This window comes from Oryctolagus cuniculus, chromosome 13, assembly GCF_051225735.1.
Source record: "Oryctolagus cuniculus isolate XC-2025 breed Fujian yellow rabbit chromosome 13, ASM5122573v1, whole genome shotgun sequence".
Classification (NCBI taxonomy): Eukaryota; Metazoa; Chordata; class Mammalia; order Lagomorpha; family Leporidae; genus Oryctolagus; species Oryctolagus cuniculus.
In genome coordinates, this window is record NC_142879.1 from 111,632,122 (window position 1) to 111,657,226 (window position 25,105).

The window sequence follows — 25,105 nt, forward strand, 5'->3', positions numbered from 1 at the left end:
CATACTTCCATGGGCAAATTCAATTCTAATCTCTTTCCACCTCAGCTTTCTCTTTGTAAATTGAGAATATGGTCTCCAGAATTAACCCAAGGTATAATTGATACAAAGTAAGGCATTTACTCTGTTAATCTGGCCCCTAGAAGATACTTGGCAATGTTAGTCCTGTATCCAGTTCTCTTTTTTTTTTTTTTTTTTGTACTTGGTGAATTAGAGGGTGGTGTAAAATGCTTTGAAAAGAACCACAAATAAAAGACACAAATAAAAATCGTATTCTCAAATCTAGATGTTAAACTGTGCCGTGTACACCTGTGCTGAGAGTTACATTGAAATCCTTGTCATGGGTTACTTGAGAGAAGCTGTCCAGGAATAAAGCAGCAGGGGATTTTCCTGAGGGAAACAGCGTGTGTGAGGGAACCGGGATTTGGGACTCAGCAGCAGTGGCTGTCACTTCTTAAGATTTTGTTCAAGAAAGGAAGAACAGCAGCTGACCCTTGAGATCTGGGGTGGGAAGGAAGGGAAGGAGGGATGGAAACAAAAGCAAACGCTCTCTGGTTCCCAGCCTGTCTCCACCCACCCCACACTGAAGCCCTAGGAGAGGGCCAGTAAGTCTATCTAGGAATGCCCTGGCCTGGACTCCATTTCCCAGAGTCACCCGGTGCTCTAACGTTTCCTGCTCTGATCGCCTGTGCGTGTGCATGTGGGAGAACGTGCGCATGCGTGCCTTTCCCTGTGGCTCGGGGCTGGGAACAGAAGTTCATTTACTGATCAGAGAGGTCCCTGAGAGGCCGCGCTGCTCCTTCTCCCACATTCACTGGGGAGACTTGCTCTGCAAGTGCAATTGCAGGCGGTTCGGGAGCACACACCCCAGACCTGCCGCCCACTGCTTCTGTGCCTCTGCATCTGCCACCGTGGGCCCCAAGTTCCAGCGACTTCTCCTGTCCCACACTCTCCGCTTTGCTCCCTGTGTGTCCTGAAGGAAGGGGATGTGCTCCCGAGATTTTCCACAGCAAGTATGGAGAACAGGAGGGGCACAGATGTGTGTGTGGGAGAGGGGAGGGTGCGATGGCGGGTGGCGGCTCCCAGACCTCGATCACTTGCTTCTCAGTGATGCTGGGAGCTTCTCCAGCAGAGTCAAGTCTGGGGCCCAGGTGTTGTGTCTCCCACCGCCGCTTCCCAGTCTCCCGATGCTCGGCCAGTCCCATGGGCTGCCTCGCTCAAATTCTCCTTACAGTACACTGGACGAGGAACGGCACCAGCAGGGCAGTTGAGAGCACGCTGAAGGAAGGAGTCCCATTCCCTAGATTTAAATAAGCCCAGTTCTCACTTTGGGTGGGTCAGAGAATGCCTTGTGGCTGGCCTCCGGCTATATCCCCTGGTAGTTCCAGCTGGGCGGGGCTCGGCGGCCCTGAGCCAGAGCCTGAGGCAGTGGAGAGGTGGAGATGGAAGATCAGAGTAGGCTCTGGCTCCTGGCCCCCATGCTGGACCCCGCGGACACATTTTCAGCTGGGGCGCTGTGTGTTTGGCTGACTTTCCCAGCAGCACGTGAAGCTTGTGCAGTAGCTTTGTGGATTGATCGCTCCTCCGTGTTTAATTAACAGACTCTTTTTCAATCTGGAGCTTGAGGCCATGGAAACCTAGCTGATTTATTTTCCTGCGTTTCGATTTCTGTCTTCAACCCTTCTTTCTTCTCATGTTATTAGGGATGTGAACTTTTATTACCTGCTGCTAATCCCTTTGCAAAGTGAGAAGTGAGCTGAAATTAATGCAAGTCTACCGTGTGAGTTAATAATGAGCTACTTCAATCTGCATTTTCATAGTGGAGAGCTATGAAAACATAAATACAGAAAAGTATCAATTTTTCTTCTCTAGTTCTTTACAGTCACTCAATGCTCCACCAAGCTGATTATCTTGCAGTCCATATGGTTGTAATTAAGGGGGCCAGTTACTTTTTTTTTTAATTTGACAGGCAGAGTTAGGAAGGTCTTCCTTCCGATAGTCACCGCCCAAATGGCCACTATGGCTGGCGCGCTGTGCTGATCTGAAGCCAGGAGCCAGGTGCTTCCTCCTGGTCTCCCACATAGGTGCAGGGGCCGAAGCACTTGGGCTACAGTAGAGAACTCGACTGGAAGAGGAGCAAATGGGACAGAATCCAGTGTGCATATGGGATGCCAGCACTGCAGGCAGAGGATTAACCAAGTGAGCCACGGCGCTGGCCAGTTACTTTAAAAAAAAATTATTTATTTATTTTAAAGTCAGAGTTACAGAGAGGCAAAGACACACACACACACACAGAGAGAGAGAGAGTGAGCGAGTGAGCTCCCATCTGCTGGTTTACTCCCCAGATGGTCACAATATCCAGAACTGCATGGATCTGAAGCCAGAAGCCACGAACTTCTTCCAGGTCTCTCACACAGGTATAGGGGACCTAGCACTTGGGCCATCTTCCACTGCTTTCCCAGGCCACAGCAGAGAACTGGACTGGAAGAGGGGCAGCCAGGACTAGAACCAGTACTCATACTGGATGCTGGCACCACAGGCAGAGGATTAACCTCTGCACCACATCACCAGCCCCAAGTACATGAAGAATTTAGAACAGAAAATCTAACAACCTCATGGAGTTTATCTCCCTTTCAAAACTTTTAATAACCTTTGGGATGGAGAATGCTAATTTAAGGTACTGTAATTAAGTTCACACAAACAAAAGATGTTTTAGGATGTTTTCCTTCATTATTTAAGTTAGATACTGTTAGGAAATTCTAGATTATTTGGGGATAAATTGTAATTTCTTTTCACAAGTGTATTTGAGTAGAAACACAAGCTTTCATAATCAATTATTTATGTTTAAAACATATGCTTATGTATGTTTTGTATTAAAATAACAGCATTTTATGAAGTTTAGATACATCTTGTTCAATACAAGCCTATACTTTTTTAAGTTTTATTTAAAAAGAATCTTTGTATTCATTTTTTTTAACGCAGCAAATTCCGGTGACACAGTAAGTCCATAATTTCCCACAAAATTCATAAACTTAACAACTGAGTATCTTAAGTCTTATAAATCTTCTGAATCATTCATAGTTATGCACTCGATGGAACGTACTCCTCAGCAGCTGAGAAGAATCTTAACTTAAAAGCACCAACTCTTCAGGCATCTCTACAGACCTCTATTTTTCATTCCCTAAGACATGCAGTCAGACTGCTGATGCAGCAAATACCAATTCGCCTTAAGCTGAATGGATAAGAAAAAGCATTTGGGAAACCAACATTCTTAATATTAAGTCTGAAAGCATTTCTACCTCTTTACTGAATGACTTTCCCTTCTGTCAATGTTAAACTCTAATGAATAAAAATTGTGTTTTGAACATAATTTTTTCAGGTTAATCTAGCACTTTAGGACATTTGTATTTGTTTTATAAGCCTTAAGGAAAACAAAAAGATAATCTCTAATCTAGACAATTCTGGACTCTTTCATTAGATTTAGAATTTTACAGCAAAGTAATATGATGTGTCCAAATAGTATGCCTTTTAAAAACTTCTCTTCATGCATGTAAATTAATAAAGCTTATTTCCAATATATATTTTCTGTATTTTCATTTGCTGAAGCAGGGTTCAAAGGGTGTTTTTAGGATCTTGCCAACATCAGCCCTATGTACCCATAAATTATTGGAGCCATTAAATGGACAATAAAAACTGGTTGAGGCTACTGATGAATGCTTCAAAAGGAATCTGAATCTTTTCCAGGTGTCTTTTTAGGACATTAAGGTGATTGATAATATCCCAAATCCCTGTAGTTTGGAACATACACCCTAGCGGTTTGGACCCTACACTTTAGCCAATCATTTTAAAAAGCATCACCCCCAAAGCCATCTAACCACCTTTACTAGGTCTATTCCCACCACTGGATTTACTAATCAATTTTAAGAGATGTTCTTTAAATTCCCGCAGAATGAGACGATTTGCTGAGTGGTGCTATAATATGTAGAATGTCTCTGAAAACTCTATATAAACCCCACAAAGTATATGGGATGGGTCCTCATCAGATGACCACTGTGATGATTGGAGGAGTGGACCCTAGATCAAGCTAGAACAATAAACCTCTTTGCTTTTGTATCATTGAAGTCTCTCATTGGGATAATTGAGTCCCATCCAAGTTCGGTCTAACAAAAAGAGAGTCGACCTCTGCCATGCGCTAGTTCACTCCCCAAATGGCCACAATGGCCAGAGCCGTGCTGATCTGAAGCCAGGAGCCAGGAAATTCTTCCAGGTCTCCCACATGTGTGCAGGGGCCTAAGGACTTGGGCCATCTTTCTACTTCTTTCCCAGGCCAGAGCAGAGAGCTGAGTCAGAAGTGAGCAGCTGGGACTTGAACTGGAGCACATATGGTGTGTCAGCACTGTAGGCCAGGGCTTTAACCTGCTGCACCACAGTGCCAGCCCCCAACTATTAATAAGAGCTCCTAACTGACCTGTTAATTTTGATAAAAAATTTATGACACTCATGAGTTTTATTATGAATCTTCATTCTAGTTTGCATGGCATATAAATGACCCCCTTGGTGAAATACATAATGATCAAACAATGGCTGCCAACAAACACACCTCAGATCAACTTGAGCAACTATCCAGTAATAAGCCACCACAGGGCCCTACTTGTCATGCTGCTGAACCTTCAGGTGATGCTGTATTTCTTTCATTTTTAAAATTATTTTATTTTTTTTATTTTGACAGGTAGAGTTATAGACAGAGAGAGAGAGAGAGAAAGGTCTTCCTTCTGAATGTTGTTGGTATTTTGATTGAGATCATGTTGAATCTGTAAATTGCTTTTGAGGGGCTGGCACTGTGGAATAGTAGTTTGAGCCTCTGTCTGTGGCATTGGCATCTCATATGGATGCCAGTTTGGGTCCCAGCTGGTCCTCTGATCCAGCTCTCTGCTCATGGCCTGGGAAGGCAGAGGAAGATGGCCCAAGTGCTGGGGCTCCTGTATCCACATAGGAGATGAGGAGGAAGCTCCTAGCTCCTGGGTTTAGATCAGCCCAGCACCAGCCATTACAGCTATTTGGAGAATTAACCAACAGTTAGAAGGCATTGCTTTTTGTCTCTCCGTCTCTCTGTCTATAACTTCTTCTCAAATAAATAAATGATTGTAAAAGTAAAATTAAAAATAATTTCTATTGGTAGAATGGGAATTTTGATGATATTTGTTCTTCCAATTTATGAACATCAAAGATTTTTCCTTTTTTTGTGTTTTCTTTTTTTTCTTTAATGTTTTGTAATTTTTCTTATAGAGATCTTTCACACCCTTGACTAAATTTATTCCAAGGTAATAAAAAATTTTATGGTTATCGAGAATGGCACTGTTCTGATAAGTTATTTTTCAGCCATGGCATTTTTGTGTATATAAAGGTTATTGATTTTTGTGTGTTGATTTCATATTTTACAACTTTGCCAAACTTTCTTGTGAGTTTCAATAATCTCTTGGTGGAGTCTTTTGGTTTCCCAATATTTAGGATCATGTCATCTGCAAACAAATTATTGGACTTTCTCCTTTCTAATTTGTTTTCCTTTGATTTCTTTTTCTTGCATTATTGCCATGGCTAAAACTGTCAGTAGTGTATTGAACAGCAGTAGTGAGGGAGAGCAACTTTGGTTTCAGATCTTAGTGGAAATGCTTCCATGATTTCCATTCAATATGATGTTGGTTGAAGATTTGTCATATATTGCCTTGATTGTGATAAGGAATGTTCCTTCTATTCCCAACTTGCTTAAGGTTTTTATAATGAAAGGCTGTTTTTTATCAAATACTTTCTCTTCCTCTATTGATCATCATGTGGTTTTTATTCTTTAGTTTGCCAGTGTCACATATCACATTTATTGATTTGCATATGTTGAACTATCCCTGCATACCATAGGTACATTCCACTTGGTCCAGGTAAATTATCTTTATGATCTGTTGTTGGATTTTATTAGCTAGTATTTTGTTGAGAATTTTGGGATCTGTGGTTATCAGAGATATTGTTCTTTAATTCTCTTTCTCTATTGTATCATTTTCTGGTTTAGAAAATAAGGTGACACTGGCCAAACAGAAGGAGTTTGGGAATACTCTTCTCTTTCAATTGCTTTGAATAGCTTAAGAAGTATTGGAATTAGTCTTTTTTTTTTTTTTTTGGACAGGTAGCATGGACAGTGAGAGAGACAGAGAGAAAGGTCTTCCTTTGCCATTGGTTCACCCTCCAATGGCCGCCGTGGCCAGCACGCTGAAGCCGGTGCATCGTGCTGATCCAAAGCTGGGAGCCAGGTGCCTCTTCTGGTTTCCCATGGGGTGCAGGGCCCAAGCACATGGGCCATCCTCCACTGCACTCCCAGGCCATAGAAGAGAGCTGGCCTGGAAGAGGGGCAACTGGGACAGAATCCGGTGCCCCAACTGGGACTAGAACCTGGTGTGCCAGTGCCACAGCTGGAGGATTAGCCTATTGAGCCACGGTGCTGGCCAATTAGTTCTATTTTTAAAAGTCTGGTAGAATTTAGCAGTGAAGCTTTCTGGTCTTGGGCTTTTCTTTGGAGGGTTTTTGTTACTGATTCAATATCTGTTTCGGTTTTTGGTTTGTTTAGGTTTTCTATATGTCTTCATGGCTCAATTTTTTTACCTAGCATGTGTCTTGATTTCTTCCAGGTTTTCTGATTTGTTGGTCATTGCATGTGATACCCACATTCTATATTGCAGTGCTAATCTAAGTTTTCAGTGTTTCACTTCCATAGTAGTTTCCTGCTTAATATCTCTGAGAAGCATAGGGTAGTGGCTCAAATTCTTCAGTTCCTTTCACCTATGTGCAAGATCTACTACTTATTATGGGACCTGAGAGCCTGGTCCAGCCATAGCTGTTGCAAACATTTAGAGAGAGAACCAACATAAGCAAGACCTCTCTTCCTCTCTTTCCTCACCCACTTTCTGTGTGTTTCTCTGCCCTTTCTAAAATCATTTTAAAAGTTATGTACTTCTTTATTTGAAAGTCACAGTTAGAGAGAGAGAGAGAGAGAGACATAGAGAGATCTTCCATCATCTGTTTCACACCCGTGGTTTCTCCAATGGCCGGTGTAGGGCCAGGTTGAAACAAGGAGCGTCTTTTGAGTCACCCATGGGGGTGGCAGGAGCCCAAGTACTTGGGCCATCTTCCACTCTATCAGGCCATTAGCATGAAGCTAAATCAGAAGTGGAACAAGTGTGACTTGAACTGGTGCCTATATAGGATTCCAGTATAACAGATGGCAGCTTTGCATACTGCAGCACACTGTCCTCCTCTCTGCCTTTCAAATAAACAAATCTTTAAAAAAGAAATGAAAATGTCCTTAAGATAGTAAAAGTCATCATGATTGAGCACTGAGGAATCTATTGAAATGATTACATTTTAAAAGATTTATTTATATATTTGAAAGGCAGTGTTAGAGTGAGAAAGGGAGAGACTGATTTTCCTTCTGGTTTGTTCTCCTCCAAAATGGCTGCAATGACTGGGGCTAGACCAGGCTGATCTCATGAGATAGGAGCTTCTTCCAGATATCACATGGGTTCAGGGGCCCAAGCATTTGGGCAAGCCTTTGCTGCTTTCCCAGACACATTAGCAGGGAGCTGGATAAGTTTGGAGCATCAATATCTATGACATCTTCCTTGCAGTACAAGGATATAGAGCCCATCTGGCACAATTAACGTCCTATATATGGGTGGGCCAAGTATAACAGCTTCCAACTCTCAAGGTTTGGACTAGATGGGTTCTGAGGAATCGTGTTATAACAGATATTAATCCATAATTCTTGGTTTAAGCTTTTGTTAGCAGATAATGCTGTGACTACTTTGGGTCTCTGGATTGTCACCAGTGAAGGCATCCAGATTAATAGTAATGAAATCAACAGTCAGTAGAATGGTGTCCAGCTGAACTTAAATGGTTTTTCTTTATTATTGTTAGAATAGTGACCTCCTGCTGTACCCTGGCATCTGGACATAGACAGCAGACATTGGAAGCCAAATGGAGTATGCCAAGTTTGGGTCCATCATCTATTAAGGAGGCCTTAGTAGCCATTCTCATGTTTTACTGTTCTATATCCATGGCCAAAGTCCTACTAGATAACAAGGTTTGGAGAATCACAGGCTCAAGGTGTGTAGGTGACTGTTTTTCCAGTCTAGCACAATTAATAGAAATCTAATTTAATTTTACTGGCACATAGCAAGGTTCCAAGAGAGGTTATTCCTTGCATCACAGCCCTTGAGAAGTAGTGGATATCACAAATGATCCAGAGAATTTAGAAGGCATATGATCTCCATGAGTGAAGTCACTGAGAGCACTAAGGATAGTGCCTACAGAATTCAATTTGACTTTTCATTGGAAGGAGGGGGATATAAGCTGGACTGATTTGTAGCATCCATGACAGTTAATTTTTTAAATGAGGCATGCATTGCACCAAAACCCAGGAAGGGCTAAAAGGTATTAGCATTGTATGTTCTTCACAAGTGTGTCAAATAGTCTCATGAAGGGAGGAAGTCATCAATGTGATATATTCTTGTGCTCCTGATAAAAGCTGGGTACAGTTAAATTCTTTGCAAAAATTATATTTGATGGCCAAGTCAATGAGATGCTCATGTATACCCTAGAAAAAGTGTCTTTCCAAAGTGAAGGCAAACTAGACTGAGGAGCTGTTGGAAAAGTTTTGAGCAAAAACACATTTGCCACTTTTGTAATAGTTAAGACAGGTCATTTATCTACTAAGAGGCATGAGATATGTTAATATTAGATATAAAGTATGGTGAACATAATCGATGGCATATAGCATTAAGATTTTAGTAATCTACCATGAGATGCCATTTACTTTTTTCCAGATTCAACAGGTAAAATTGGGCTGCCAAGTGGGAAACAGCTGGAATAATCACCTTTTTGTTTATTAAGTTTAATGTAATACATTTTAATGCATGAAGACATTGAGTTTCCTTTTATTATGTCATCTTAATTATTTTAGTTTGGGACCTGTGGAGTGTTATTTTCCCTAGTTAAGTTGTAGCTTAAAATTTTTATTTTAATAATTACTCACTGTGTTAGGCCATCTCTCCCACCTGTGGGAATTTTTGAGTACATCTGACTATTGGAAATTTAGGTAATACTATAGTTAAAATGAGATGTACCAAATAAATAATTTTTTTCTTCTGATACATATTTTGGAACTTTTCTAAAATGGTATTGAGCACCCTGTTTAAATTTAGGGGGATTCCCTGGGTAAGACTGTTATTTGAGCCACATTACTGATTTCTTCTATGAAAATCTGTGAATAAGTGCATCTAGAACCTGGAAAAGTTGATGTCTTATGCTGAAGAGACATAAGAATCAATGTCTTTTTATCTTTTTTTAATTATATAATTTACAAATAAGTTTTAGATGACTAAAAGGATGAAATTATGTACTTTTCAGAAATTTATACCTATATACAACTATAATTGATATATTATACATTTTCTTTCTTTAGGTTTTTAAGACTTCTTAGGGCTGGCACTGTGGTGTGGGCAGAGGTCCACACACTTGGGCCATCTTTTGCTGCTATTTTCCCAGGTTCAATAGCAGGGAGCTGGATCAGGAGTGGAGAGACTGGGACACAAACTGGCACAAATATGGGATACCATTCCCATCTAGTAAAACTTGATCAGATAACACCGGTTGCTTCTATTAGTGATAAGTAGCTCAAGCTTGACCTCAAATTTAGTCCTTGTAGGATCCTGAATTAGTTTCAGTCTGTGATCCTCACTCTCTTTTTATCTTAGGGACTATATTTTTCATTATTGATTTAGTAAAATCAAGTGTCAGAGCTCCTATTTCTAAGTGCTTGAAATTAGAAATGCTGGTCAGAAGGTGTATTTAGGGTTTGGTGCCATGGCTCACTTGGTTAATCCTCCACCTGTGGCACTGGCGTCCCATATGGGCACCAGGTTCTAGTCCTGGTTACTCCTCTTCCAGTCCAGCTCTGTGCTGTGGCCAGGGAAGGCAGTGGAGGATGGCCCAATTGCATGGGCCCCTGTACCCCCATGAGAGACCAGGAAGATGCACCTGGCTCCTGGCTTTGGATCAATGCAGCGCTGGTGACAGCGGCCATTTGGGGAGTGAACCAGCACAAGGAAGACCTTTCTGTCTCTCTTTTACTGTCTATAACTCTACCTGTCAAATAAAAACAAAGGTGTATTTAAAATCAGTGAGAGAAAATGAATTGTAAAAGATCAATCAACAACAATTGAGTGTTGCATGCTGCCTTCCCACTTTCTTCTCAGGAATCCCCACAGAATTTTCCAGCATAATTCTAAAATCAGCAACTCCTGCTGTCAGAAGTGTGTGGCTACCACTATGGGGAGCAATAATTTTTAGAAAGGACAAGGGAATTCACTATTTCATGATACTATTCTTGTTTGATGCCTACAACTTCATTTTCTGTTTACACTGTATGATGCTGGGAACTAAGTAATAATTTTATTCTGGGTCTGAGGTGAAGTTATGTAAGATTGAAGTTCAAGACTGAGGTCCTTCAATTTGCAGAATGAAGTCACTGAAAGGCAATTACCAGATAAGTGCTGATACAGGCATTTGCATGGCACAATTCATACACTATACATAGAAAAAATGACCAGTAGCTGTGGGCCAACAGTCAATGGCCCATGAGACCATCACTCAAATCCTCAAGAGTTTGTCTATAATTTCATGGCAATTCTCATTAGACTAGTTTCATACAAGATGGCCGTGGGAGGAGTAAAAGCAGGAGCTCCATGACACCCAAATATTTGTCTCTTGCCTAATTTGTGTCAGAAACTACTACTTAAGTGCAGTGGTTTTTAAAATATAGCTTTGTTAAAAATATACAGATAACTGGATGTGATAGATAGATGAATTTCAGGATGTTTTGGGTAAAGAATATTCACAAAGATTTTTCAAGGCATTCACCCTGTTTTCCAGCAAGATTAATGTACCAAATTATTACTATTTTACTGTAAAATATGATCCATTGATGGTCCACAAATTATTTTAATAGGTAAGATCAAGCATCATTTTAAAGGATTAAAAATGATTTATTCAGGATATTATTTTCTTCTTTAAACACTAAAGTTTTTTTTTTTTACTTTTTCTTTTTTAACTTTTATTTAATGAATATAAATTTCCAAAGTACGATTTATGGATTACAATGGCTTCCCCCCCATGCCGTCCCTCCCACCCACTACCCTCCCCTTTCCCACTCCCTTGCCCCTTCCATTCACATCAAGATTCATTTTCGATTATCTTAATATACAGAAGATCAGCTTAGTATACATTAAGTAAGGATTTCAACAGTTTGCTCCCACACAGAAACATAAAGTGAAAAATAATAGATGATTTTTTTTAAATGATGATGAAATCAGATCAGACCTATTGTCATGTTAATCCCAGTTAGAGTCAAGTTGGGAATTGATAATTTCTTTCTTTTTTTTTTTTACAGAGGATCAGTTTAGTATACATTAAGTAAAGATTTCAACAGTTTGCACCCCCATAGAAACACAAAGTGAAACATATTGTTTGAGTACTCGTTATAGCATTAAATCTCAATACACAGCACATTAAGGACAGAGATCCTACATGAGGAGTAAGTGCACAGTGACTCCTGTTGTTGACTTTACCAATTGACACTCCTGTCTATGGCATCAGTAATCTCCCTATGCTCCAGTCATGAGTTTCCAAGGCTATGGAAGCCCCTTGAGTTCTCTGACTCTTATCTTGTTTAGACAAGGTCATAGTCAAAGTGGAGGTTCTCTCCTCTCTTCAGAGAAAGGTACCTCCTTCTTTGAAGACCTGTTCTTTCCACTGGGATCTCACTCGCAGAGATCTTTTGCCAGAGTGTCTTGGCTTTCCATGCCTGAAATACTCTCATGGGCTTTTCAGCCAGATCTGAATGCCTTTAGGGCTTATTCTGAGGCCAGAGTGCTATTTAGGACATCTGCCATTCTATGAGTCTGCTGAGTATCCCACTTTCCATGTTGGATCACTCTCCCCTCTATTCTATCGGTTAGTGTTAGCAGGTACTAGACTTGTTTATGTGCTCCCTTTGACTCTTAGTCCTTTCATTATGATCAATTGTGAACTGAAATTGATCACTTGGAATAGTGAGATGGCATTGGTACATGCCACCTTGATGGGATTGAATTGGAATCCCCTGGTCTGTTTTTAACTCTACCATTTGGGGCAAGTCAGCTTGAGCATGTCCTGAATTGCACATCTCTTCCCTCTCTTATTCCCACTCTTATGTTTAACAGGGATCACATTTCAGTTAATTTTTAACACTTAAGAATAACTGTGTATTAATTACAGAATTAAACCAGTCATATTAAGTAGAACACACGAAAAAACTACTAAGAGGGATAATGTATTAAGTTGTTCATTAACAGTCAGGGCTATGCTGATCAAGTCACCGTTTCCCATAGTGTCCATTTCACTTCAGGAGGTTTCCTTTTTGGTGTTCAGTCAGTTGTCACCGATCAGGGAGAACATATGGTAATTGTCCCTTTGGGATTGGCTTATTTCACTCAGCATGATGTGTTCCAGATTCCTCCATTTTGTTGCAAATGACTGGATTTCGTTGTTTCTTACTGCGGTATAGTATTCTAAAGAGTATATGTCCCATAATTTCTTTATGCAGTCTACCGTTGATGGGCATTTAGGTTGGTTGCAGGTCTTAGCTATTGTGAATTGAGCTGCAATAAACATTATGGTGCAGACCGCTTTTTTGTTTGCCAATTTAAATTCCTTTGGGTAAATTCCAAGGAGTGGGATGGCTGGGTCTAACGGTAGGGTTATCTTCAGGTTTCTGAGGAATCTCCAGACTGACTTCCATAGTGGCTTGACCAGTTTGCATTCCCACCAACAGTGGGTTAGTGTCCCTTTTGCCCCACATCCTCGCCAGCATCTGTTGTTGGTAGATTTCTGAATGTGAGCCATTCTAACCGGGGTGAGGTGAAACCTCATTGTGGTTTTGATTTGCATTTCCCTGATTGCTAATGACCTTGAACATTTTTTCATGTGCCTGTTGGCCATTTGGATTTCCTCTTTTGAAAAATGTCTATTGAGGTCTTTTGCCCATCTCTTAAGTGGGTTGTTGGTTTTGTTTTTGTGGAGTTTCTTGATCTCTTTGTAGATTCTGGTTATTAACCCTTTATCTGTTGCATAGTTTGAAAATATTTTTTCCCATTCTGTCGGTTGTCTCTTCACTTTCCTGACTATTTCTTTTGCAGTACAGAAACTTCTCAATTTGATGCAATCCCAAGTGTTAATTTTGGCTTTGACTGCCTGTGCCTCCCGGGTCTTTTCCAGAAATTCTTTGCCTGTGCCAATATCTTGAAGGGTTTCTCCAATGTTCTCTAGTAACTTGATGGTGTCAGGTCGTAGATTTAGGTCTTTAATCCATGTTGAGTGGATTTTTTTTTTTTATTTTTGACAGGCAGAGTGGACAGTGAGAGAGAGAGACAGAGAGAGAAAGGTCTTCCTTTGCCGTTGGTTCACCCTCCAATGGCCACCGCTGCAGCCGGCGCACCGCGCTGATCCGATGGCAGGAGCCAGGATCCAGGTGCTTTTCCTGGTCTCCCATGGGGTGCAGGGCCCAAGCACCTGGGCCATCCTCCACTGCACTCCCTGGCCATAGCAGAGAGCTGGCCTGGAAGAGGGGCAACCGGGACAGAATCCGGCGCCCCGACCGGGACTAGAACCCGGTGTGCCGGCGCCGCAAGGTGGAGGATTAGCCTATTGAGCCACGGCGCTGGCCTGAGTGGATTTTTGTGTAAGGTGTAAGGTAGGGGTCTTGCTTCATGCTTCTGCACATGGAAATCCAGTTTTCCCAGCACCATTTATTGAATAGACTGTCCTTGCTCCAGGAATTGGTTTTAGATCCTTGATCAAATAGAAGTTGGCTGTAGATGTTTGGGTTGATTTCTGGTGTTTCAATTCTGTTCCATTTGTCTATCCATCTGTTTCTGTACCAGTACCATGCTGTTTTGATTACAACTGCCCTGTAGTATGTCCTGAAATCTGGTATTGTGATGCCTCCGGCTTTGTTTTTGTTGTACAAGATTGCTTTAGCTATTTGAGGTCTCTTGTGCCTCCATATAAATTTTAACACCAATTTTTCCAGATCTGAGAAGAAGGTCTTCGGTATCTTGATTGGGATTGCATTGAATTTATAAATTGCTTTTGGGAGAATGGACATTTTGATGATGTTGATTCTTCCAATCCATGAGCATGGAAGATTTTTCCATTTTTTGGTATCCTCTTCTATTTCTTTCTTTAAGGTTTTGTAATTTTCATCGTAGAGATCTTTAACATCCTTGGTCAAGTTTATTCCAAGGTATTTGATTGTTTTTGTAGCTATTGTGAATGGGATTGATCTTAGAAGTTCTTCCTCAGCCATGGCATTGTCTATGTATACAAAGGCTGTTGATTTTTGTGCATTGATTTTATACCCTGCTACTTTGCCAAAATCTTCTATGAGTTCCAATAGTCTCTTAGTAGAGTTCTTTGGGTCCCCTAAATAAAGAATCATGTCATCTGCAAAGAGGGATAGTTTGAGTTCTTCCTTCCCAATTTGTATCCCTTTAATTTCTTTTTCTTGCCTAATAGCTCTGGCTAGAACTTCCAGAACTATATTGAATAGCAGTGGTGAGAGTGGGCATCCCTGTCTGGTACCAGATCTCAGTGGAAATGCTTCCAACTTTTCCCCATTCAATAGGATGTTGGCTGTGGGTTTTTCATAGATTGCTTTGATTATATTGAGGAATGGTCCTTCTATACCCAATTTGCTTAGAGTTTTCATCATGAACGGGTGTTGTATTTTATCAAATGCTTTCTCGGCATCTATTGAGATAATCATATGGTTTTTCTTCTGCAGTCTGTTAATGTGGTGTATCACATTGATTGTCTTGCACACATTAAACCATCCCTGCATACCAGGGATAAATCCCACTTGGTCTGGGTGGATGATCTTTCTGATGTGTTGTTGCATTCTATTGGCGAGAATTTTATTGATGATTTTTGCATCTATGTTCATCAGGGATATTGGTCTGTAATTCTCTTTCAGTGCTGCATCTTTTTCCGGCTTAGGAATTAAGGTGATGCTGGCTTCATAGAAAGAATTTGGGAGGATTCCCTCTTCTTTGATTGTTCTGAATAGTTTGAGAAGAATTGGAGTTAGTTCTTCTTTAAATGTCTGGTAGAATTCAGCAGTGAGTCCATCTGGTCCTGGGCTTTTCTTTGTTGGGAGGGCCTTTATTACTGTTTCAATTTCTGTCTCAGTTATGGGTCTGTTTAGGTTTTCGATGTCTTCCTGGTTCAATTTACGTAGGTTGCATGTGTCCAGGAATCTATCCATTTCTGATAGGTTTCCCTGTTTGCTGGCATACAAGTCCTTGTAGTAATTTCTGATGATTCTTTTTATTTCTGTGGTGTCTGTTGTTACGTTTCCTTTTTCATCTCTGATTTTATGGATTTGGGTCTTTTCTCTTCTTTTTTTAGTTAGTTGGGCCAATGGGGTGTCAATTTTGTTTATTTTTTCAAAAAACCAGCTCCTCGTTTGGCTGATTTTTTGTAATGTTTTTCTTGATTCAATCCTGTTGATTTCTTCTCTGATTTTAATTATTTCTCTTCTCCTACTAGATTTGGGTCTGGTTTGCTGTAGGTTTTCTAGATCCTTGAGGTGAATTGAAAGCTCATCTATTTGGTGCCTTTCCAATTTTTGATGTAGGCACCTATTGATATAAACTTTCTTCTTAACACTGCTTTTGCTGTGTCCCATAAGTTTTGGTATGTTGTGCTGTTATCCTCATTTACTTCCAGAAAGTTTTTGATTTCTCTTTTGATTTCTTCTATGACCCATTGTTCATTCAGGAGCATGTTGTTCAGTCTCCATGTGTTTGCATATGCTCTAGGGATTCCTGAGTTGCTAATTTCCAACTTCATTCCTTTATGGTCTGAGAAGCTGCATGGTATGATTCTAATTCTTTTGAATTTGCTGAGACTTGCTTTATGGCCTAGTATGTGGTCAATCCTAGAGAAGGTTCCATGTACTGCTGAGAAGAATGTAAAATCTTTAGCTGTAGGATGGAAAGTTCTGTATATATCTGTTAGATCCATTTGGGCTATAGTGTCATTTAAATCTACTGTATCCTTGTTGATCTTCTGTCCTATTGATCTGTCTATTTCTGAGAGTGGAGTATTGAAGTCCCCCAGTACTATTGTGTTGGGGTCTAAGTCTCCCTTTAAGTCAGTTAAATCTTTTAGATAAACCGGTGCCCTGTAGTTAGGTGCATATACATTGATAATTGTTATATCTTCCTGTTGAATTGATCCCTTAATCATTATGTAGTGTCCCTCTTTGTCTCTCTTAATGGTTTTTGTGGTAAAGTTTATGTTGTCTGAAATTAAGATGGCTACGCCTGCTCTTTTTTCATTTCTGTTGGCATGGTATATCTTTTTCCAGCCTTTCACTTTCAGTCTGTATGGATCTTTGTTGGAAATATGTGTTTCTTGTAAGCAGCAAATAGATGGGTTTTGTTCCTTAACCCAATCAGCCAGTCGGTGTCTTTTAACTGGACAGTTCAGGCCATTCACGTTCAATGTGACTAATGATAAGTGGTAACTTTGCCCTGCCATTTGCCAAAGATAAGTTCTAATATATGCTTTGAATTCCTTGTGATCTTTTGCTGTTAGCTTTCCTTCCTTGGTTTCCTTCCTTTACCTTCTTTCATATTGATGACCGTGTTTCTTTGTTTCTGTGTGTAACACATCTTTAAGCATCTTTTGCAGGGCTGGATGAGTGGCAACAAATTCTTTCAATTTCTGTTTGCTATGAAAAGTCTTTATTTCACCTTCATTCACAAATGATAGCTTTGCAGGATATAATATTCTGGGCTGGCAATTTTTCTCTCTTAGTACCTGGGCTATATCTCGCCATTCCCTCCTAGCTTGTATAGTTTCTGATGAGAAGTCAGCTGTGAGTCTGATTGGAGATCCTCTGAGAGTAATCTGATGTTTCTCTCTTGCACATTTTAGGATCTTTTCTTTATGTTTCACTGTGGAGAGTTTAATTACAACGTGTCGTGGTGAGGATCTCTTTTGGTCGTGTTTATTAGGGGTTCTGTGGGCTTCCTGTACTAGGATTTCTCTGTCCTTCTCCAAACCTGGGAAATTTTCTGCTAATATCTCACTAAAAAGGCCTTCTAATCCTTTCTCCCTCTCCATGCCTTCAGGAACTCCTAGAACCCGAATGTTGGGTTTTTTAATAGTATCCTGCAGATTCCCGACAATATGTTTTAGATTTCTAATTTCCTCTTCTTTTCTTTGGTCTGATTGTATCCTTTCCTGTTCTCTGTCTTCTAAGTCCGATATTCTCTCTTCTGCTTCACCCATTCTGTTTGTAAGGCTCTCTATTGTGTTTTTCATTTGATCTATTGAATTCTTCACTTCAGTCACTATCCCAGTTTCCTGTTGTACTAGTTGTTTCATTTCATTTTGATTCTTCCTTAATATTTCATTTTCACGAGAGAGATTTTCTATCTTGTCCATTAAGGATTTCTGTAGTTCAAGAATTTGTTTTTGAGAACTTCTTAATGTTCTTATCAATTTTTTGAGATCTGCTTCTTGCATTTCTTCTATGTCATCATCCTCATAATCTTGAATTGGGGTGTCTTTTTCATTTGATGGCTTCATGGTGACTTCCTTGTTTTTATTACCTTGGTTTTTGCATTTGTTATTTGGCATATTGGAGATATTTGGTTTCTTCACTGTGGTGCTTTTTCTTGTTATACTATGACTCTAGATTAAGTGGACTATCTGTTTTTGATGGAGCCTTAGGGCTTGAGATGGGTGTGGCCTGAGAGCTCTGTTTGGTGTGCCAAAGGTGACACTCCCAGGTTAGGCGTGGTAAACCTCTCTCTCTCTCTCTCTTTCTTTTTTTTTTTGATTCAAAAGGGAAGTTATTCTGCACAGCTGTACGAAGTTGGAGGTAGTTAGCAGGCAAATGATATACCCACAGGAGCCAGAGATCAGAAGCTCTTTCCCAAGGACCACACAGGGAATCTGTTTGGCCCTCAGAGTGGGCTCAAATTCTCCTTCAGTCTCCCACTGGGTTGCCAAAGTTACGGAATTGTAGCATCTCTGGAGAGTGCTCACGTGAGTTCCATGAGTTCTCTCCCCCACCGTCTCTTTTTTCACAGTCTCAGTTCAGTAGCACCACAAATTTACAAGGTCCTAATCTCCTGTTAATTTGCCCCGCCCAGAGTCAGGTTTTTCTGCTAGGCTCAGGGCCGGAGCAGACCTGAGGTCGCTCTGCTTATGACGTATGTCCAAGATGGCACCTGCTCTTTGTCTTGCTTGCCCTTGAGAGGTGAGCGGAGAGAGAGAAACCCGTGTCTGTACCAGTCACCTTTTTTCTTTTTTCCTCTCTCTCTCCCAGTTAGCCTGGTGAAGTTTCCCCCCCCCGGGGGTCGTTCCCTCTAGTCTCCTCTCTCCACTTGCCTGCCGGTGTCTCGGGCTATTGAGGTTCGGCTCACCTCGCGTTCCAGCGCTGGTATTTTGAGTCTGCTGCTGATGTCCCGAACTGTGGGCTCCCACGCTCTCCACGCAGGTCCGCTCCCCTTCCAGCGCCGATGTGTGGACTCGGAGCCCTGGACGTCCCGAGTCTCCCCACTGTTGTCTGTGTGGCACGCACTCCCCTTCGAGCACTGGCGCGCAGACCCTGTGGCTTGGGCGGCTCGGTCCCGCGGCTCGGCTTCCGCGCGGTGGGCGACCTTGTTCTCCCAGTTGGTCCTCCGATTCACGGCTACTTGATCCAGAAGAGTTTCCTCTGTAATATTTTCCTGGTTTTTTTCTGAGGCTACCGTAACTCCCCTTTTATTAAACTAAATTTTCCCGGACTATCGGTGCGTGCCCTCACTATTCCGCCATCTTGGCTCCGCCCCCTAAACACTAAAGTTAAAGAGAGTCCTTGGAGGTTTTTTCTAAGTATCTGTAGAAGTATTTGAGGTTTTAGAACCACAATTTAATTATGAGAATTTAAAAAATATTTATATATATAAAGACAATTTCCAAAAATTCTTTCCACATTTTAATTTCTCGACTTACAGTATGTTTCTTTTCTTTTCTTTTCTTTTCTTTTCTTTTCTTTTCTTTTTTTACAGGCAGAGTTAGACAGTGAGAGAAAGAGAGACAGAGAGAAGGGTCTTCCTTTTTCCATTGGTTCACACCCCAAGTGGCCGCCACAGCTGGCACGCTGTGCTGATCCAAAGCCAGGAGCCAGGTGCTTCCTCCTGGTCTCCCATGCAGGTGCAGGGCCCAAGGACCTGGACCATCCTCCACTGCACTCCTGGGAAACAGCAGAGAGCTGGACTGGAAGAGGAGCAACTGGGACAGAATCCAGCACCCCGACTGGGACTAGAACACGGGTGCTGGCGCTGCAGGTGGGGGATTAGCCATGTGAGCCATGGTGCCGGCCAAGTTATAGTATGTTTCTTTCAAATATATTTGCCAAGCCAGGAATTAATGAGGAATTGGAATATTATGCGAGCACTTCATATGGTTAGACAAGTTTTATGTATCCTCACTGTATCCTAAGAGGTTGATTTTCCAGCAAATTTCTTTCTAATGGAGGTGTGCACTGTTTTACAGGGAAAGTAGCTTCATCAGCCCATGATGTCAACAGGGAAAGATCATGGAAAATCTCCTTTGTTTTCCTTCTCAGCATATGCTATTGCAACCACTCCCACCATCTTTAGAGAATTTCTGGTCCTGAAGCTGTCCTCATATTGCTCAAGGACTGTGTGATTGGTTTCTATGTCCGTGAATGTTAGTGTGGGGGTAAAGGGAACTTTGGAGAGCAGGGCAGGTTCCTGTCTCTTGATGGCATAGGTGCAGTTGTAGATTGGAGGCATTATAATCTCTCTTTCAGATACACCCTATAGACCTTGGCTGGTTCAGGAAGGGATACCAGTGGTAGATCCTCAGTTCCAAAGTCATAGAAGGAATGAATAATGTTGGATTTTCCAGGATTTTTTTTTTGTCAGAAGATGAGGGGCTATCGCTGTGGCTCAGTGGGTTAGCGCCCTGGGCTGAAGTGCCAGCATCCCATATGGGTGCCGGTTCTAATCCTGGCTGCTCCTCTTCAGATCCAGCTCTCTGCTGTGGCCTGGGAAAACAGTAGAAGATAGCCCAAGTCCTTGGGCCCCTGCACCCATGTGGGAGACCCAGAAAAACTCCTGGCTCCTGGCTTCGGATTGGCACAGCTTGGTTGCAGCCATCTGGGGAGTGAACCAGCGGATGGAAGACCTCTCTCTCTGTCTCTACGCCTTTCTGTAACTCTGCCTGTCAAATAAATAAAAATAGATCTTTTTTAAAAAAGAGAAGATGATGTGTCTGACAGAAGACCAGTGGGTCTCCAGGTATACAGAAAGGGGTTCTAAAATTTCTGTAGACAACTAGTCTCATACAAGATGGCTGTGGGATGGAGATGGGTATTCAGACCATTTGAGCTGAATTGTATATGAGCTGAATGTAGGTTGCACCTCTGTCACTGTTTACTCATCTTTAAGATGAGTATAGCAACAATACTAGTGAAATGTCTTCACTGTGAAATGTGTGCACTCTGACTTACACTGTGTTGCAATTGCATTTATGGGGTTTCTGGTGTATCTTCCTTAAATGAAGTTTCTTATTTCCTGCACTGTATAGCCTTCCCAGTGCTACTCATTCGAGGTTACAGAACTTATACAATAAACAGTTTCTGGGAACATGGAAGTTTGGGTACTGGGGAACAGTCCCATTTCCTTTGGAAGTGAGAAGTTTTTATGGCATTTGAAGAAGGGAGCTCAATAAATAGGAATCTTTTCTAACAGAATACAACTTAAAGCTCTCTGAGATAACACCTTAAGGCTCAGAGCAGAGACAAGAGTCATTAAAAAGTAAAGATCCTAGTTGCATGGTTCAAGCAGTTATGGGTCATACTGACCAGAGTGAACAAGATGTGCTTGATATTACGTTACCTCACCCATTAGTTTTCAAAACTTGGTAGTAATAGAAGTCCTGGACCAGCATTCAAAAGAGAGTTGTGAGTGGATTAGAAAGACAAGGGTCTTAAGGGTGCAGCCTGGAGTGGAGGGATAACCTCTCCAATCTGAGAGTCACTATTTGCATTGCTTCCTGCCACATGCCCATTACATCATTCCACTATCAGCATCTCTAGAAATGGAGGTCTGTAAAATCTAGTCTGTTATATACTTGGTACCTGGGCTATGCTTCTGCCCACTGTATTCTTTTCCTCTTTAACTTTTATTTAATAAATATAAATTTCCAAAGTACAGCTTTTGGATTACAATGGCTTCCCCCCACCACCTGCAACCCTCCCATCTCTGGCTCCTTCTCCCATTCCATTCACATCAAGATTCATTTTCAATTATCTTTATATACAGAAGATCAGTTTAGCATATATTAAGTAAAGATTTCAACAGTTTGCACCCACACAGAAACACAAAGTGTAAAGTACTGTTTGAGTACTAGTTACAGCATTAATTCACATTGAACAACATATTAAGTACAGAAATCCTACATGGTGAGTAAGTGTACAGTGACTCCTGTTGTTGATTTAACTATTGACAGTCTTGTTTATGGCATCAGTAATCACCCTAGGCTCTTGTCATGTGTTGCCAAGGCTGTGGAAGCCTTTTGAGTTCACCGACTCCGATCTTACTTAGACAAGGTCATAGTCAAAGTGGAAGTTCTCTCCTGCCTTCAGAGAAAGGTAGCTCCTTCTTTGAAGGCCTGTTCTATCCATTGAGATATCACTCACAGGGATCTTTTATTTAGGCTTTTATTTCTTATTTTTTTTATTTTTTTTTCCAGTGTGTCTTGGCTGTCCATGCTTAAAATACTCTCATGGGCTCTTCAGCCAGATCCAAATGCCTTAAGGGCTGATTCTGAGGCTAGAGTGCTGTTTTCCCATGTTGGATCATTCTCTCCTTTTTAATTCTGTCAGTTAATATTAGCAGATACTAGTCTTGCTTATGTGATCCCGTTGACTCTTAATCCTATCATTATGATCAACTGTGAACAGAAATTGATTACTTTGACTAGTGACATGGTATTGGTACATGCCACTTTTATGGGGTTGAATTGGAATCCCCTGCCACATTTTTAACTCTACCATTTGGGGCAAGTCAGCTTGAGCATGTCCCAAATTGTACATCTCTTCCCTCTCTTATTCACACTCTTATATTTAACAAGGACCACTTTTCAGTTAAAGTTAAACACCTAAGAATAATTGTGTGTTAATTAAAGAGTTCAACCAAAGTATTAAGTAGAACAAAAAAGTACTAAAAGGGATAAAGTATTAAGTTCTTCATCAATAGTCAGGAAAAGGGGTGATCAAGTCACTGTTTCTCAAAGTGTCCGTTTCGCTTCAACAGGCTTCCTTTTAGGTGCCTGGTTAGTTGTCACAGATCAGGGAGAACATATGATATTTGTCCCTTTGGGACTTGCTTAATTCACTCAGCATGATGTTTTCCAGATTCCTCCATTTTGTTGCAAATGACCAGATTTCATTTTTTTTTTTTGACTGCTGTGTAGTATTCTATAGAGTACATGTACCATAATTTTTTATCCAGTCTATTGTTGATGGGCATTTGGGTTGATTCCAGGTGTTAGCTATTGTGAATTGAGCTGCAATAAACATTATGGTGCAGACATCTTTATTATTTGCCAATTTAATTTCCTTTGAGTAAATTCCAAGGAGTGGGATGGCTGGGTTGTATAGTAGGGTTATATTCAGGATTCTGAGGAATCTCCAGGCTGACTTCCATAGTGGCTTGACCAGTTTGCATTCCCACCAACAGTGGGTTAGTGTCCCTTTTTTCCCACATCCTCGCCAGCATCTGTTGTTGGTAGATTTCTGTATGTGAGCCATTCTAACCGGGGTGAGGTGAAACCTCATTGTGGTTTTGATTTGCATTTCCCTGATGGCTAGTGATCCTGAACATTTTTTCATGTGTCTCTTGGCCATTTGGATTTCCTCTTTTGAAAAAATGTCTATTGAGGTCCTTGGCGCAATTCTTGAGTGGGTTGTTTGTTTTGTTTTGGAGATTCTTGATCTCTTTGTAGATTCTGGTTATCAACCCTTTATCTGTAGCATAGTTTGCAAATATTTTTTCCCATTCTGTCAGTTGTCTCTTCACTTTCCTGACTGTTTCTTTTGCAGTACAGAAACTTCTCAATTTGATGCAATCCCAAGTGTTAATTTTGGCTTTGACTGCCTGTGCCTCTGGGGTATTTTCCAAGAAGTCTTTGCCGGTGCCAATGTCTTGCAGGGTTTCTCCAATGCTCTCTAATAATTTGCTGGTGTTGGGTCATAGATTTAGATCTTTAATCCATGTTGAGTGAATTTTTGTGTAAGTTATGTAAAGTAGGTGCCTTCCTTCAAGCTTCTGCATTTGGAAATCCAGTTTTCCCAGCACCATTTATTGAATAGACTGTCCTTACTCCAGGGATTGGTTTTGGATCCTTGATCAAATATAAGTTGGCTATAGATGTTTGGATTTCTGGTGTTTCTATTCTGGTGCATTGATCTATCCATCTGTTTCTGTACCGGTACCATGCTGTTTTGATTACAACTGCCTTGTAGTATGTCCTGAAATCTGGTATTGTGATGCCTCCAGCTTTGTTTTTGTTGCACAAAATTGCTTTCGCTATTCGAGGTCTCCTGTGTCTCCATATGAATTTCAGCATCATTTTTTACAGATTTGAGAAGAGTGTCTTTGGTATTTTGATTGTTATTGCATTGAATCTATAAATTGCTTTTGGGAGAATGGACATTTTGATGCTATTGATTCTTCCAATCCATGAGCATGGAAGATTTTTCCATTTCTAGGTATCCTCTTCTATTTGTTTCTTTAAGATTTTGTAATTCTCATCGTAGAGATCTTTAACATCCTTGGTTAAGTTTATTCCAAGGTATTTGATTGTTTTTGTAGCTGTTGTGAATGGGATTGATGTTAACAGTTCTTTCTCAGCCATGGCATTGCCTGTGTATACAAAGGCTGTTGATTTTTGTGCATTGATTTTATATCCTGCTAGTTTGCCAAAATCTTCTATGAGTTCCAATAGTCTCTTAGTGGAGTTCTTTGGATCCCCTAGATAAAGAATCATATCATCTGCAAAGAGGGATAGTTTGAGTTCTTCCTTCCCAATTTGTATCCCTTTAATTTCTTTTTCTTGCCTGATGGCTCTGGCTAAAACTTCCAGAACTATGTTGACTAGCAGTGGTGAGAGTGGGCATCCCTGTCTGGTACAAGATGTCAGTGGAAATGTTTCCAACATTTCCCCATTCAATAGGATGCTGGCCATGGGTTTTTCATAAATTGCTTTGATTGTATTGAGGAATGTTCCTTTTATACCCAATTTGCTTAGAGTTTTCATCATGAAATGGTGTTGTATTTTATCAAATGCTTTCTCTGCATCTATTGAGATAATCATATGGTTTTTCTTCTGCAGTTTGTCAATGTGGTGTATCACATTGATTGATTTGCGAACATTGAACCGTCCCTGCATACCAGGGATAAATCCCACTTGGTCTGGTTGGATGATCTTTCTGATGTGTTGTTGCATTCTGTTAGCCAGAATTTTATTGAGGTTTTTTTCATCTATGTTCATCAGGGATATTGGTCTGAATGTTCTTTCAGTGCTGCATCTTTTTCCAGCTTAGGAATTAAAGTGATGCTGGCTTCATAGAAAGAATTTGGAAGGATTCCCTCTTTTTCGATTGTTCTGAATAGTTTGAGAAAAATTGGAGTCAGTTCTTCTTTAAATATATTCAGCAGCGAATCCATTCAGTCCTGGGCTTTTCTTTCTTGGGAGGGCCTTTATTTCTATCTCAGTTATGGGTCTGTTTAGGTTTTCTATGTCTTCCTGGTTCAATTTAGGTAGGTTGTATGTGTCCAGGAATCTATCCATTTCTGACAGTTTTTCCTGTTTGCTGGCATACAAGTCCTTGTAGTAATTTCTGATGACTCTTTTTATATCTTTGGTGTCTGTTGTTATG

At 40.8% G+C, this 25,105-nt stretch overlaps 1 protein-coding gene across 1 annotated transcript in view; it reads left to right on the plus strand.

Annotated features, from left to right (window-relative positions):
* The first annotated feature begins 275 nt into the window (after window positions 1-275).
* The window catches only part of LOC103346414 (uncharacterized), a 41,736-nt gene continuing 16,906 nt past the window's right edge, over window positions 276-25,105 (plus strand). The window contains 1 exon segment of the mRNA XM_089312503.1: window positions 276-1,010. Within this exon segment, the coding sequence (XP_089168629.1) occupies window positions 984-1,010 (27 nt within the window). The 5' untranslated portion in view covers window positions 276-983.